Source organism: Rattus norvegicus, chromosome 8, assembly GCF_021556685.1.
Source record: "Rattus norvegicus strain SHRSP/BbbUtx chromosome 8, alternate assembly SHRSP_T2T, whole genome shotgun sequence".
Taxonomy (NCBI): domain Eukaryota; kingdom Metazoa; phylum Chordata; class Mammalia; order Rodentia; family Muridae; genus Rattus; species Rattus norvegicus.
In genome coordinates, this window is record NC_141541.1 from 97,518,304 (window position 1) to 97,531,132 (window position 12,829).

Below are 12,829 nucleotides of genomic sequence, written 5' to 3' on the forward strand. Positions count from 1 at the left end.
TGAGCCACTTGTTAGAAATGTTCCACAACACCCCAAAACAGTGCTGCAAGATGGGGTATTCAGACACATGCGACTGTGGGTGGGGGAATTTCATCTTCAAACCTTGAAATTGTGTTTGTTTTAAGATACACATCACTGTGTAGCTTAGCCTGATCCTATCAACACAGTCCTCCTGCCTCAGTCTTCTGAATGCTGAGAGCAGAGGTGTGTGCCACCACGTTCAAGACACTTTATGTGAGATTTGTTTGTTTTGAGTCAGGGTCTTGATTTGTACTCATGTAGCTTAGAATGGCCTAGAACCTTCAAGGTTCAGACATTACCCTGTGAGACCTTTAACAACCTGTCTTCTAATGACCATGTGATCTCTTCTTTTGCTTCAGTTACCCTTCAGTATCAAGTACAGCTTCCCTGAGTATCTTAGACTTTTTTTTTTTTTTTTTTTTTTTTTTTTTTTTTTTTTTTGGTTCTTTTTTTCGGAGCTGGGGACCGAACCCAGGGCCTTGCGCTTCCTAGGTAAGCGCTCTACCACTGAGCTAAATCCCCAGCCCCTAGACTTTTTATACTATGAATCTTCCTATGATTTTGATTTCTACTGGAAATAATGGTTCCAGATGATCAAAAACATGGAGGAAATAGAGATATCAGTGATCCTTTCACAGTGCCTTACAAGTTAGTATGTTAGCATTCTTTCTAGGCTCCACCCAACAGTTACCTAGCAACAGCCAGGTAGGAGACTGGCTTGCTATAAAAGGACTGTTTGGCCTCTGGAGGCTCTCTCTGACCCTCTTCTCTCTCTCTCTCTCTCTCTCTCTCTCTCTCTCTCTCTCTCTCTCTCTCTCTCTCTCTCCTCCCTGATATTCCCAACCCCCTCTCTCTGGCCTGTCTCTTTTCCCTCCCCGCTCTCTCCATGTGCTCCTGGCTAGTTTCTTCTTTCTCCTCTCCCTCTCCTCCCTCTCCCTCTCCCTCTCCCTCTCCCTCTCCCGCTCCTCTCCTCTCTTCTCTCCCCTCCCTCCCTCTCCTCTCTGTCTCTACTTCTCAACACTCCTTCTCATGCCCCCAAATAATCTTCATTTTATACTAGACCTGTCTTATGAGGTACCTGGGTGGGTTACCTCAGCATGGGCTCACTAAGGCACACCCTTATGGCTGCACCATACCGTATTTTACAAAATATATCATTACCTGTGATAGAACATGCAGAACCCTCTGGAAGATTCATGGCCCTAGAGAGCTTTACACACTAAGATTGTGTTGGGCCCTACCTTGGTGTTTCCCCTCCCCCCTCGCTGAGCCTTTTAGCCTGCTATAGCAAGAAATTATTTACACCCTTGGGAGCTGCTCTTAGCCCGATTTGGGGCTGGGATTCTCCATGGCACCCTTCCTCGCCACTGACCCTTCCTGCTTGTTGTTGTTAAGAAGTTGTTTATGCCCCTGATTGGGCCGGAACTTTCACCACACAGATTTTTCCTATTTTCCTGGTTGGGGATTTTTCACCTTCCTTGTTGTTTTTCCACGGCTTTTGCCTCAGGTATATAAGGAGATCTCAGTAAAGCCTTGGTGGCACTCGCTGAAAACGGGTGACCGGTGTATGTATTTTCTTTCAATCCCGCAGACCTACGCCCGATATTCACACAGTGGCGGTGCAGGCACCGACAAGATTGCATGCAGTTATAGGTACAAATATATATGCTTGAAGGAAATGTACGTATGGAACTCATATTTTTTTCAAAGATTGTGAGGAGAATACTTTCCTCCATGCCAAGCTGGACAAAGCTATCATTATTTTTGCAGCCATGGTGACGGAGGCAAGAGCCTCGTACATGCTAGGCAGGCAATTTGCCCCTGGATTATGCTGTCAGGCTACTTATTTATTGTTGAAGGGATGTCTATGAGAAGGAGCCACACACACTAGCCATGGATATCCAGGAAAGCCTGCCTTCAGAATTTAACAGTAACAATTTATCAATGCTAACATGTACAGTTATTTTTCTGTAGTACTGATGCTAAAACCCAGGACTACATGCATGCTAGATTCTGTTTCTTCCTGCAAATTAATAGTTGAGGAATACATTGATTTATGGCAGAGATTCTCAAATATGATTATGGATAGGGATTACCTGAGGACTATGTTAAGATAGCCATTTGGACTCCTAGGTCTGAGGATGGCTCAGGATTCTCCATGTCTAATGTGCTTTCAAGGGAAACTGATTCATGGACCACATTCATGTTCAAGCATTGGTAAGTGGTTATTACATTGACACACTGACATGAATTATTAGGTCTATAGGCATAAGGATGCAATCCCGGATGTAGGTGAATTCGATGTTTGTTTTCCTGTCCATGATAAGAATTCTGGTCATCTTTGTTCTCTCTCTTCCACCTTGCTTTGTCTCTAGGCACTTAGATCTTACAGGACTGAACGACATATCCCTTTACAAGGGTGCCAGAGATCCGAACTCAGCCCCTCGAGCTTGTGTACCAAACGTTTTACCGACTAAACTATCTCCCCAGCTCTGGAAAAATTAACTCTCAAAAATCAATCCTCGGCTACTGCATGGTAACATAGGGTGGTCATATAAATCTGAGTTAGCGTTCCTCAAAATCTACTTACTTTATTCTCTGCTCCCCACTCAGTCCAACGTCCTGTTAGAGAAAGGCATTATCTGTCTCTGAACAGTAGATTCCAACAGCAGCAACAGCGGTTAAATACTTTTATAATAAGGAACAGGGTGACTGAGTCCTGAGTTCTCCAGAGAGGGGACATCCACCTCCAGAAAGGGCCTGCCAAGCAGGCCTGTTTGATATAACAGCGGCCCCCAAATCTATCAGGAATGAACCAATTGACTGAAAAAGAGAGAGGAAGGCACTTTGGGGGTAAAGGAGAGAATGTTTTATCCATTGACCAGAAGGAACCAAGAGTCTACCGGCATGATGTACCCATATCTGGCTTGCTTTGCCCTTCCGAGGCCTCTCCAGTTCTGTACTCAACAACGTGATGGCGATTAGATGAATATTGAGTCTTGGAGTTGACAGCCTTCCTTAGACCCTCTGCAGAAACACTACTACCTTTTGTGGGCTGTGGGAGAGGGTAAGCGTCCTGGGGTACACGCACAATCTCCAGCTATCAAGCACGAAAGGTCAAGGACACTACAGCACAATGTTATCTGCTGCCACACAACCCGAGTCCGCTCAGTTGCACCACAGCCGGTTTACAGAGGCAGGGGAGGGGGGGGGGGGCGTGATCAGGAGTTTGGCGTCCGGCCCCTGGAGCTCCGACCTTTGGACCCCGCGCGGCCCAGGGTGATAGGCGTGGCCGGGGCGGTGCTTGCGAGGAAATGGCGGCGGTCACCGTAAACAGCGCCAAGCGGGGCCTGCGGGCCGAGCTGAAGCAGCGCTTGCGAGCTTTGGGCGCCGAGGAACGGCTGCGCCAGTCTCACCTCCTCACACAGAAGGTGCGGGAAGATTGCCGGGAGTTAAACGCCAGGAAGGTTGAGCTCGCGTGTCTGCGCAGGCGCACCTCGCCGGGTCGCGTGCGCGTTCTGTTGGGCGCGCGCTCCGCGAGCAGGGGCGGGCTCTGTGGATAGCTCCGGAACTTCCGAGGGAGTATGTTTCCGGGCTGGTTTAATCATTCAAACCGAGTTATTTTGTTATTGCGAGGAAAGGCCTGGAAGCCAACTTTAGTAGATGTAGAGACTGTTGTGCCACGCCCACACTTTCCGGTTCTAATGTAAGCCATTCGCTTATGTTGAACACCTAGTAAACCATTTTTCTATTGTATTGGGTGATAGACATGACAAGATTGTTGCCCCTACGGATCGGAGGATCTAACAGAGGAAGGAAACAAATGAAAAATTGTAGGGCTGGGAGTATGGCTCAGTGATACAACTGTTCAAAAAATGCGCTATATTTTATTTGTCCAAACTTAGAACACACATTTGAATTTGGATCTGTTTTTTGGCAAAACTGGACTCCGAGCTTTATGGGTAGATTACTGTTCACGTGATTTAACTGCATTCACTGCACAGCCACTTATACCTTGGGTTGGTGCTTCTGAGTTCGGGTTGTTGCTTTGTTTTGTCTCCTTTCTTACTTAGTTTCTTTCTCAGCTTTTCTAGAGTATATCCTCAAAGGAATTACTTTAAAGAAAGTACCTATACAATTGGCATTATTTGTAGTTGACTAGATAAAGTTAAAGAAGGTTGTAAGTCCCTATGTGGGTGCTAGAAATTGAACCCAGGTTGTCTGCTCTTAAGCTGCTGAGCCATCTCTCTAGACCCAACTCTTAAATTTATTATACGCCAGAATATTTTCAACTCCAATTTGACTGACCCATTTATTTCAAGTTTTTATTTTATTTTTTCTCATTCTGCTCAATACCTATGGGTTCCAATCTAGAGACTAATGCTTTTATTTATGTATTATATCTTGTGGCTTAGCTATTGTTCTTTTGCTGTGAAGAGACACAATGACCAAAGCAATTTATAAAAGGAAGCATTTAATTTGGGCTTGCTTACAGTTTTAGAAGGCTGGTCTGTGATCATGGTGGGAAGCAGTCAGATAGACAGACAACAGACAGACAGCCGGCAGGCAGGCAGCAGGCAGCAGGCAGCAGGCAGGGAGGGTGCTGGAGAAGTAGCTAAGCACTTTCATCTTATGTACAAAGGAGGTAGTGAGAGACCTGGCCTGCCAGAGGCTGTGGACTTTTGGAACCTCAAAGCCTACCTTGGTGGTCTCTGTGACCACATGTCATCAGTATGAGACAAGAAGGAAGCGTGGCTCACCACTGTGACTCAGTAGCTGGTGTTGGTTCAAACTTGTAGAGTCTTAACACCAGGCAGTTTTATTTTAGGCATATTTAATTAAGCACAGCACATTTTGGGGGAAAAAAATCTCCTGATTATAATTAACTCAATCCAGTGTGAACAAAGCTTAAGCCGTAATTACATCGAAACGCCATGTGTCTTCTCCCATAGAGACGGAGGCTATAGATTAACTACATGTGACAAGCTAAGGGTCCTGGGGTGGTCTCAGTCTTACAGAGTGCCAAGGTCACCAGATCATCGACCACCTCTGCTCCCATTTGTAAAGGACACATGACGTCTCCCATAAGGATGGCTTCTATTGGCTGGGAAACAGTGCTGGAGATGAAGGTCTAGGGAGGATGACTAGGGGGACAAACATAAGAATCTGGGGGAGCCTTGTGTGACTTGGCCATGCAGATAGTTCAGAGGCCACCAGGCTATTAACTAACTTTGTTCCCAGACTCCTAGATGTAAGACAGGCTTTATATCTCTCCCTTTGAAGAGACAGCAAAACATTGACGTGTATGAGCCTCTGGTGTTCATTCTCATTCAAACCGTCACATCTTGATTACTGGCTTTCCTTTGAATCTTTCAAAAATTATTTTTAGATAACAAAAAGTCTAGATTAATCTTCTGTGTCTCTTAACTACTTTTCTTTTCTTTTTTTTTTTTTTTCTTACTCTTTCTCCCCCACAGGACCTCCTCCTAGATTGTGTTCATTTGGCCGATCACAGTTTTAACGTCCAATGAGTATTCCTTAGGTCTCTTACTGATTCCTTTCCCTAGCAGTCTGTTAGTGTTTTATAGACTAAGTTATTGTTTTCAGTTTGTCTGAGAAAACTAATTAGAATTTAAAAATCATCTCCATTCTTTGAATTAACTGTTTGGCACTAAATCATTTTTTCCATTCTATTTTTTATGTTTACAAATCTTTGTGTTTTGTATTTTGGCTTTTCAAAATGGTTGAGAATCATTTATTGCCTATGCATATTTATGTCTTTTGTGGGTAATGAGCCTCAACTGAGGATCTCTTATTTACCAGTGGTAGAGGAAACCCCTGGCCCTTGTCTCTGTATATGTATGAATGAAAGTGTGTTAGCTACAAGCTTTTCCTGTGTTTGTGCAGATACTGTTTGGAATTCTAAGGGAAGAATGGATTCTGCCTACCTCCTGTGTCCACATATCAGTGCTGCTTTGTCTATCAATGCTGCCATCTTCCCTCTGTTGTACAGGCATTATTGTCTTCATCCTCCCTTCCTAACAGTGTGTAAATGGCTTGAGGAAGGAAGGCATATGTGGAGTCTCACACTGAATTTTAGCTGTGTGTCTTACTGTTTATTCAGCTTTTTTTTCCACTCTGCTTTAAAGAGAATGAGAAAAATACTTTCTGATAGAGTAAGTGGTGTCAAAGGCCTCAGGCCTGCTCCAAATCTGGGTTTTGCCTTTCCCTTTGCTTTCCTTACACCAACAGCTCCTGATAGCTCTACAGGGTTGACTTCCTTCCATAGCCCTGGTTTGCCATGCGTTGCTCAACTTCTCTCTTTCCTTGGTATTGGATGCAACTTGGCTTTCTTCCCTTATATCTTTCTGCCAGTCATATTTGTAAGCTGCCCTTGCTTTATCCTTCTTTTCTTAGCTTGGAGGACAGGGGAGAACAGAAAAGGAATGAACACAGAAAGTGAGTAAGGGGCCGACTTCTGAGCCTGGGTAAGTGCCTAGGGCTTCATGAGCAGAACTTAGCTCCACTGCCTGATGAAGTGATTTCCACTGAATGTGGATCCTTGCACTAGGAGCTCTTGTTACTAGGAGCTCTTTGACCCCATTTTAATGAGCTCTGTGAGCACCTAATTGAATGGAATGGCACTGGTAGAGCTGAGAGACTGTTCCCAGCATGTTCTCTGTGGGAGCTTGTGGACAGATTCAGAACCCTTCCTTTGGGATACATAAGTAGTGATTGACTCAGGACCTACCACATAGACTGAAGTGTTGAGTTGTGTGCCCCACGTATGTAGCAAAGGTTCTGCAGTAAGGTTAGGTCTCAGAGGAACTTGAATGGGTAAAATCAATGGAAGAAATGTCCAATGATCCAAGCACTGGAAATTTTGTGAGATTCAATTCCAAAGAAAAAATAACCCCCAAATCCTTGGGTAAGTCCCTGAGATGCACTGTCAGGAACTAGAAACTAGAATCGCATCTGGGAATCTGAAAATAGACAGCTTTTTCCTTCCCTTTCCTCTTAAGGAATTTCCATAGGGCCAAGGATAAGCCCAGCAGAGATAAAGGAACCAAAGGTACAAATCTTGAGGCTTGAAATTAAAGCCTTAGTTATCAGGATGTAGCACCAACTCCCTGCATCTCTTTTCTTGAAGACTGCTGAGACTAAAGGGAGAAATTAGTAAGAGAAGTTACTAGTTTATGAAGAATCCAGTCTTAAAAATTAAAATTGCCATCATTTCCCACTTAGGTGATTGCCCACAGTCAGTATCAAAATTCCAAAAGAATTTCCATCTTTCTGAGCATGCAAGATGAAATTGAGACGGAAGAAATCATCAAGGACATTTTCAAACAAGGCAAAATCTGCTTCATCCCTCGGTACCAGTTTCACAGCAATCACATGGACATGGTGAGGCTAACAGCACCTGAAGAAGTTGCTTTACTTCCCAAGACATCTTGGAATATTCATCAGCCTGGTGAGGGAGATGTTCGGGAGGAGGCCTTATCCACTGGTAAGGCACCTTTTCTCACATCAAAACACTTACCTTGGTGTAGCCTATCTCATCTGATCCTGGAAGCTAGGCATGGGCATTCTTGGTCAGTTTGGGAGAATTGATATCTTTGCATGTTTTGATAATTTCATCAGATTTCTTTTTCTTATAAAAAAATCTTTTCTCTCCCTGCCTCTTTGTGCGTTCTGTGAGACAGGGTCTCACTGAGTAGCCAAGGCTGGCCTCAGACTCTCAAAGTCCTGCCGCCACAGTGCTGCGCTCATGGGCATGCAGCACTTCTCTGGCTTCTGTCAGACATCTTTATCTGTATTTTGGTCAGGATTCACTCTGTAGCTGGGGAGACAGAAGTTTTATATTAATAAAAGTATATCAACTTATACTATACACCAAATATAAGTGTCAGATAAAAAGATATTCAATCTTGAGAACACTGTCGTTCAGGGGTTGGTCTGGGTTGGTCTTGCAAATGTGCATCCCCAACCTGGGTTTCTTCATCTTCATCCTCTTCTCTCTATCCATGCCATGCTTGTGTCAGCAGTGGCTTTTGCTCCAGGGATACTCACAACCCAAGTTGCAGTGGAATAGAGTATGATGCATCAGATTCTTTCAGTTGTGGTATGAGGCAGACACACCCTTTGTTCCTCCTCCCCCCACTGTTGTTTGCAGAAATGTCTGAGCAGGCAGGCTCACTGCTCACATCCCACTCAGTGTGCAGTTTTACCTGCATTAGCAGTTTAGAGTGTGGCAAAGTCAGTGCTTAATCCTAAGTCAAGCTTCATAACGTTCGAGCCAATGGGAGCTCAGGTTGTCTTCGATGCAACCTGTGCTGTCTGTTCGTCTTCCTGGTTTGCCTTTGCTATCTCAGCTTAGAAAAGGGTGAGCTTGTGTAGCCAGATTGCAATTACAAGTCTCAAGCAAAATTACTCTCAAGTAAGGTATTCTTGTATTAGGTTTACAGGATATTAAATCAGCTGGTAAGTGAAACAGAGGGGCTGTGGCTTTACTGGATTTATCCTTAAAGTGAGGGCTGCTTAGACAATTCGATTAGCCGGGAGTCTTTCCATTGAGAATGTGTAATGTGATTCAACCTTAATCAACTTGGCATACGCACAAGGGGGATATGTTGATACAGAAACTGAAGACTACAAAGAAGAGGCTGCTTCAGTGTCTCTGGATCAGTGTCCTTAGGAGACAGTCGGTCTTTGTATCCATGTTGGTTTTGTGTTCACTGTGGCCCATGGCAGCTTGGACTAGGATCACCTTTAGAGCTAGAATTCCCAGCACAGAAGATCAAGTCTGGTTTCCTAACAGTCCCAATAATATTCCGGTCAGAACTCTTTTTTTTTTTTTAAGTCCTAGGATGTTTATTACAAAGGTAAACCCTGATCCTTGAGACTGGCTTATTGGTAGGATTTCTGGTATCGAGCACAGGTACCGGGACCACCAAACTTTTTGGATTCGCAGCGACGGGGTCAGCTACAAGCAGGGTCCGATCGTACTGGATGAGGATATCTTTGATCTCCTTCTTAGAGGCTTCATCCACATATTTTTGGTAATAAGCCACCAGAGCTTTTGAGATGGACTGCCGGATAGCATAAATTTGGGCCATATGACCACTACCCTTCACACGGACCCGGATATCCACACCAGCAAATCTTTCCTTGCCCAGAAGCAAAACAGGCTCCAGTAACTTGTACTGAAGCGTGCGCGGCTCGATCATCTCCAGGTGACGTCCTTTCACCTTGATGAGCCAATTTCCTCGTTTGCAGTGGGCCACAGCTGTGGCTGTTTTCTTGCATCCGAAGACTTGCACGGACTGCAGCGGACCCTTAGACGGCATAGCTACAAGTATGAACACGAGCTCTTCCCCGGTCAGAACTCTTATTGCCCAGAGTGTCATCCCTGAATTAATCACTACAGGTAGACACAGAATTAGTTTACTGGCTCAAGCCTGGGTTGTATGCAGCCATTCCTGACTGGTTTGCTGTGACTAGGGAAAAGGACCTATAGCTACTTCTTCAGTCTTCCTCAACCACTGAGCTGAATTGTAGGGGTGAGGCGAGAGTGACATGTGCTGTTCTAGAATGGATGTGGCCCTGTCAAAAGTTATTTCTGAGGTCCTATAAAGAGGCTCCTGAATATAACTTTTAGATGCTGTTACTGTCAGTTTCTTGGACTTCTTAAGAATTCATGTCTGTGTGCAAATACCCAAGATACAACTAAAGTAGGTGACTGCCGTGATTTGCTAGTGCTTCACCTTAACATTTTACAGTAATTAAAGTGACGCTGTGCAGGGCAAGGCCATGGGTATACCTCTCTAGGTTGGTCAGTAAGTACTCTTAGTCAGGTTAGGATTTGCTCAGTGAGAGTAATTCACATTCAGTTGTTCTGTTTCCTTCTTCACTAGGGCTTTGTGGTTCCTGTAGAACTATAGTGGACAGTGGGCATGGGATTCATCGAGATCTTTCACAAAATCTTTATATATATGTATATATTTTTTTAATGAAAACTTTATTATAGAGAATTTGCAAATAAAAAATACCACAGAGTCATGATATCCTTAAGAGTAGGCCAAAGACATTTTAATTGTGTCACAAATTTGAAAATGTTTTATTTTGATTTTTTTGAGGTGTGATCTCAGTATGAAGACCACACTGGTCTTGAACTCACAATCCATATGCCTCAGCCTCCAAGGCTTATAGACCTACACAGCCATGTGACTGGTAAATATTTATTAAGCACTTAGTCCAGTAGTTCTCAATCTTCCTAATGCTGTGCGACTCTTTAATATAGTTCCTCATGCTGTGGTGACCCATAAAATTATTTTTGTCGTTACTACTTTATAACTAATTTTGCTACTGTTTTGAATTGTAGTCTGAATATCTAATATTGCAGAATACCTGATATGTAACCCATGTGAAAGGGTCATTCAACCCCAAAAGGGATGGGGAAACCGCTGACTGTCTATGAGAAGTGTGATGGGGACCTGGTTCCCACAGTAGTAGAATTAACTAGCTGCTGTTCCCATAGACATGCGCTTCTGCCATCATGACACAGGTTTTCTCCTTTGAACTGTCCTCTTCAGCTCTGTGTTAAACATCAAGATGTTCCACTACTGCTTGATTTCATATTCATAAACTTATTCTTTCTATATAGTTCTGTTTGTAACTAGCACGTGCCCACAAAATTATCCTTGTCTCTCTTTTCTAACCATTCAGTTATCAATGTTTCTTTACAACATATTTTGGTGCACTGTATGTGTGTGGTCTATGTATGTGTGTGCAGAGCTGTGTGTAGAAGCCAAAGGAGGGTGTTGGGTGTCCTGCTCTATTACCTTTCACCTTATTGCTTTAAACTAGGGTCTCTTACTGAGCCTGGAGCTAGGCTGGCAGTGACCAAGCCCCAATGGATCCTTTATATCCACTTTATAATGCTGGGTTACAGACACAACTGTGCCTGGCTTTTGATGGGTACTGGGGTTTGAAATCAGATCCTCATGCTTCTGCAGCAAGTATTCTGAGCCACTCAGATATTTCCCCAGCCCCTCTTTGTATAATTTTCATTGCCTGCGTCAGATCCCAGCAATCTTTTATCTCTTGTTGACTCTTCACATTGACTGTTCCCCTAGAATGACTTTCAAACTCGTTTCCTGATCATGTTGGTTTCCCTCAGATGCTTTTTGTACACAGCTCACCCATCTGTCAGGTCTTTTCCTGGATACTATTATCATCTTGGTCTCTGACCAACAGTACTTTGCTGATTCGTTGTGGACAAAAGCTGGGACTTCAGATACCTGAAAAGTCCAGGCCACTGAATGAACCTGTCTTTCCCCTTGCTTCCTTCTCCTCCCCAGTGTGGTTCCTCTCCTTCTCCTGCAGTGCTCTGTTGGAGGACAGCATTTCACCACACTTGTCAATGAGATCCAGGACTGATCTCTAGTTTTATTACTTTCTAACTACGACCTCAGTCCCTGAACTCTTGTGAAATTCTCACCAAGAGGTGGAGCTCATAGCCTGCCCATAGGCTACTACAGATTCGGTGAGGTAATGCCTGCAAGGTAGTGGGCACATAGCAGTTGCTCAGGGAAGGTACCCTTGCTGCTGTGCCTGTTGTTTAGCCAGGGTTGTGCTGCAATGCACATGGCCTTCCGTGAAAATCAGGCTTGCTGTTTGCTAGGATCGAATGTGTCATGCATTTCTTCAGGATAGAATATTGCAGTCCAGTGTCTGAGATCACTGGCCCTCAAATTATAATCTGGGTTCAATTCCTTACCAATTTGGCAAATGACTTAAAAGCTGAAAGGAGCTGAGAGTTGGGACTAATAAAGACATTTTGCAGTGGGGGTAAAATAGGATGGCATATAATTAAATGCCATGTGGTGTGTTGTCATAAGGAATCAGTAAAACACCACTGTCATCACTGAGTACTGAGTATTTTCCCTGGCTATGCTCAACATCCTAGTCCTTTTCTTCTGTGATTCTTAAATCCTTGGCACTCAGCATTAGTTCTGTTTTATTCTTCTTGAGAGTATATTTCTTTCTGTGCTAATAGACTTAGTCTCTACAGGGGCCAAGATTTTGGTCTAAGATACGGTATCCCTGGTACCTCCTATCATGTGGCTTTCAGTATGTATAGCGAAGGAGAGAGACACTCAAGCAGTGGTTCCAAGGAATTGAATTTCCCCAAAAATTCCATGCCAAGAGATGGAAAAAGCTGAAAGCTGGTGTCACTCAGGGGAGGAATTTGTCTTCCAAGGAGAGATTCACACAATTCTGACACCTTTCCAGACTACCTTGCAGGAGAAACTAGAGCAGACACAGTGATGGGCAGCAACCACAGCGTGAGTGGAACTACATTTTATATACAACCCCTGCCTGATATTTAAACAACTCTTCCCTGCCACTTAAATGTAAACCTTGGGACTGGCAAGATGGTTCAGTAGGTAAAGGTTCCTCCTCACTAAGCTGAGAACTTGATTTTGATCCCGGAACCTATATGGTAGGAGAAAACTGACTCCTGCAACTTGACTTCTGACTTCCTACATGTTTGGTAACATGTGCTTCCTTCACCAATGACTAACAGAATAACTAACTAAACGAGTAAATAAAGGCATTCTCAAAGTGTATGTCATGGTCAGACCAGCAGAGGGTTGGTTAGGGCGGCGTTCATTGAACCTCTTTATTGATTCCTCCTTCCAGTGTGGCCACATTGGATTAATCTCCTTCCTCTCTTTTGTACTATTGACCTTTTGAGGTCAGCGCATGAGCCTGGCTTGTTCTAGTTGCCAGGGTCTATGCTCTG

At 44.0% G+C, this 12,829-nt stretch overlaps 2 protein-coding genes and 1 pseudogene across 17 annotated transcripts in view; 1 reads left to right on the forward strand and 2 right to left on the reverse strand.

Moving 5' to 3' along the window:
• Positions 1-3,541, reverse strand: part of RGD1560775 (similar to RIKEN cDNA 4930579C12 gene) — a 123,293-nt gene extending 119,752 nt beyond the window's left edge. For all 5 annotated transcript variants that reach the window (XM_087563385.1, XM_087563382.1, XM_087563374.1 and 2 more), the window contains exon 1: positions 2,612-3,541. The gene's annotated coding sequence lies outside the window, so the exon portion shown is untranslated. The remainder of the gene's footprint in view (positions 1-2,611) is intronic.
• The window catches only part of Mthfs (methenyltetrahydrofolate synthetase), a 147,345-nt gene continuing 137,825 nt past the window's right edge, over positions 3,310-12,829 (forward strand). For 7 of the 12 annotated variants that reach the window (XR_015626487.1, XR_015626488.1, XM_087561234.1 and 4 more), the window contains exons 1-2: positions 3,310-3,452; positions 7,267-7,528. Coding sequence is in view for 10 of the 12 variants with exons in the window: in XM_087561234.1 (XP_087417360.1) it covers positions 3,336-3,452; positions 7,267-7,528 (379 nt within the window). In the remaining 2 variants the exon portion in view is untranslated. 12 annotated transcript variants of the gene reach the window in all.
• Rps16-ps7 (ribosomal protein S16, pseudogene 7) lies at positions 8,929-9,392 on the reverse strand (annotated as a pseudogene).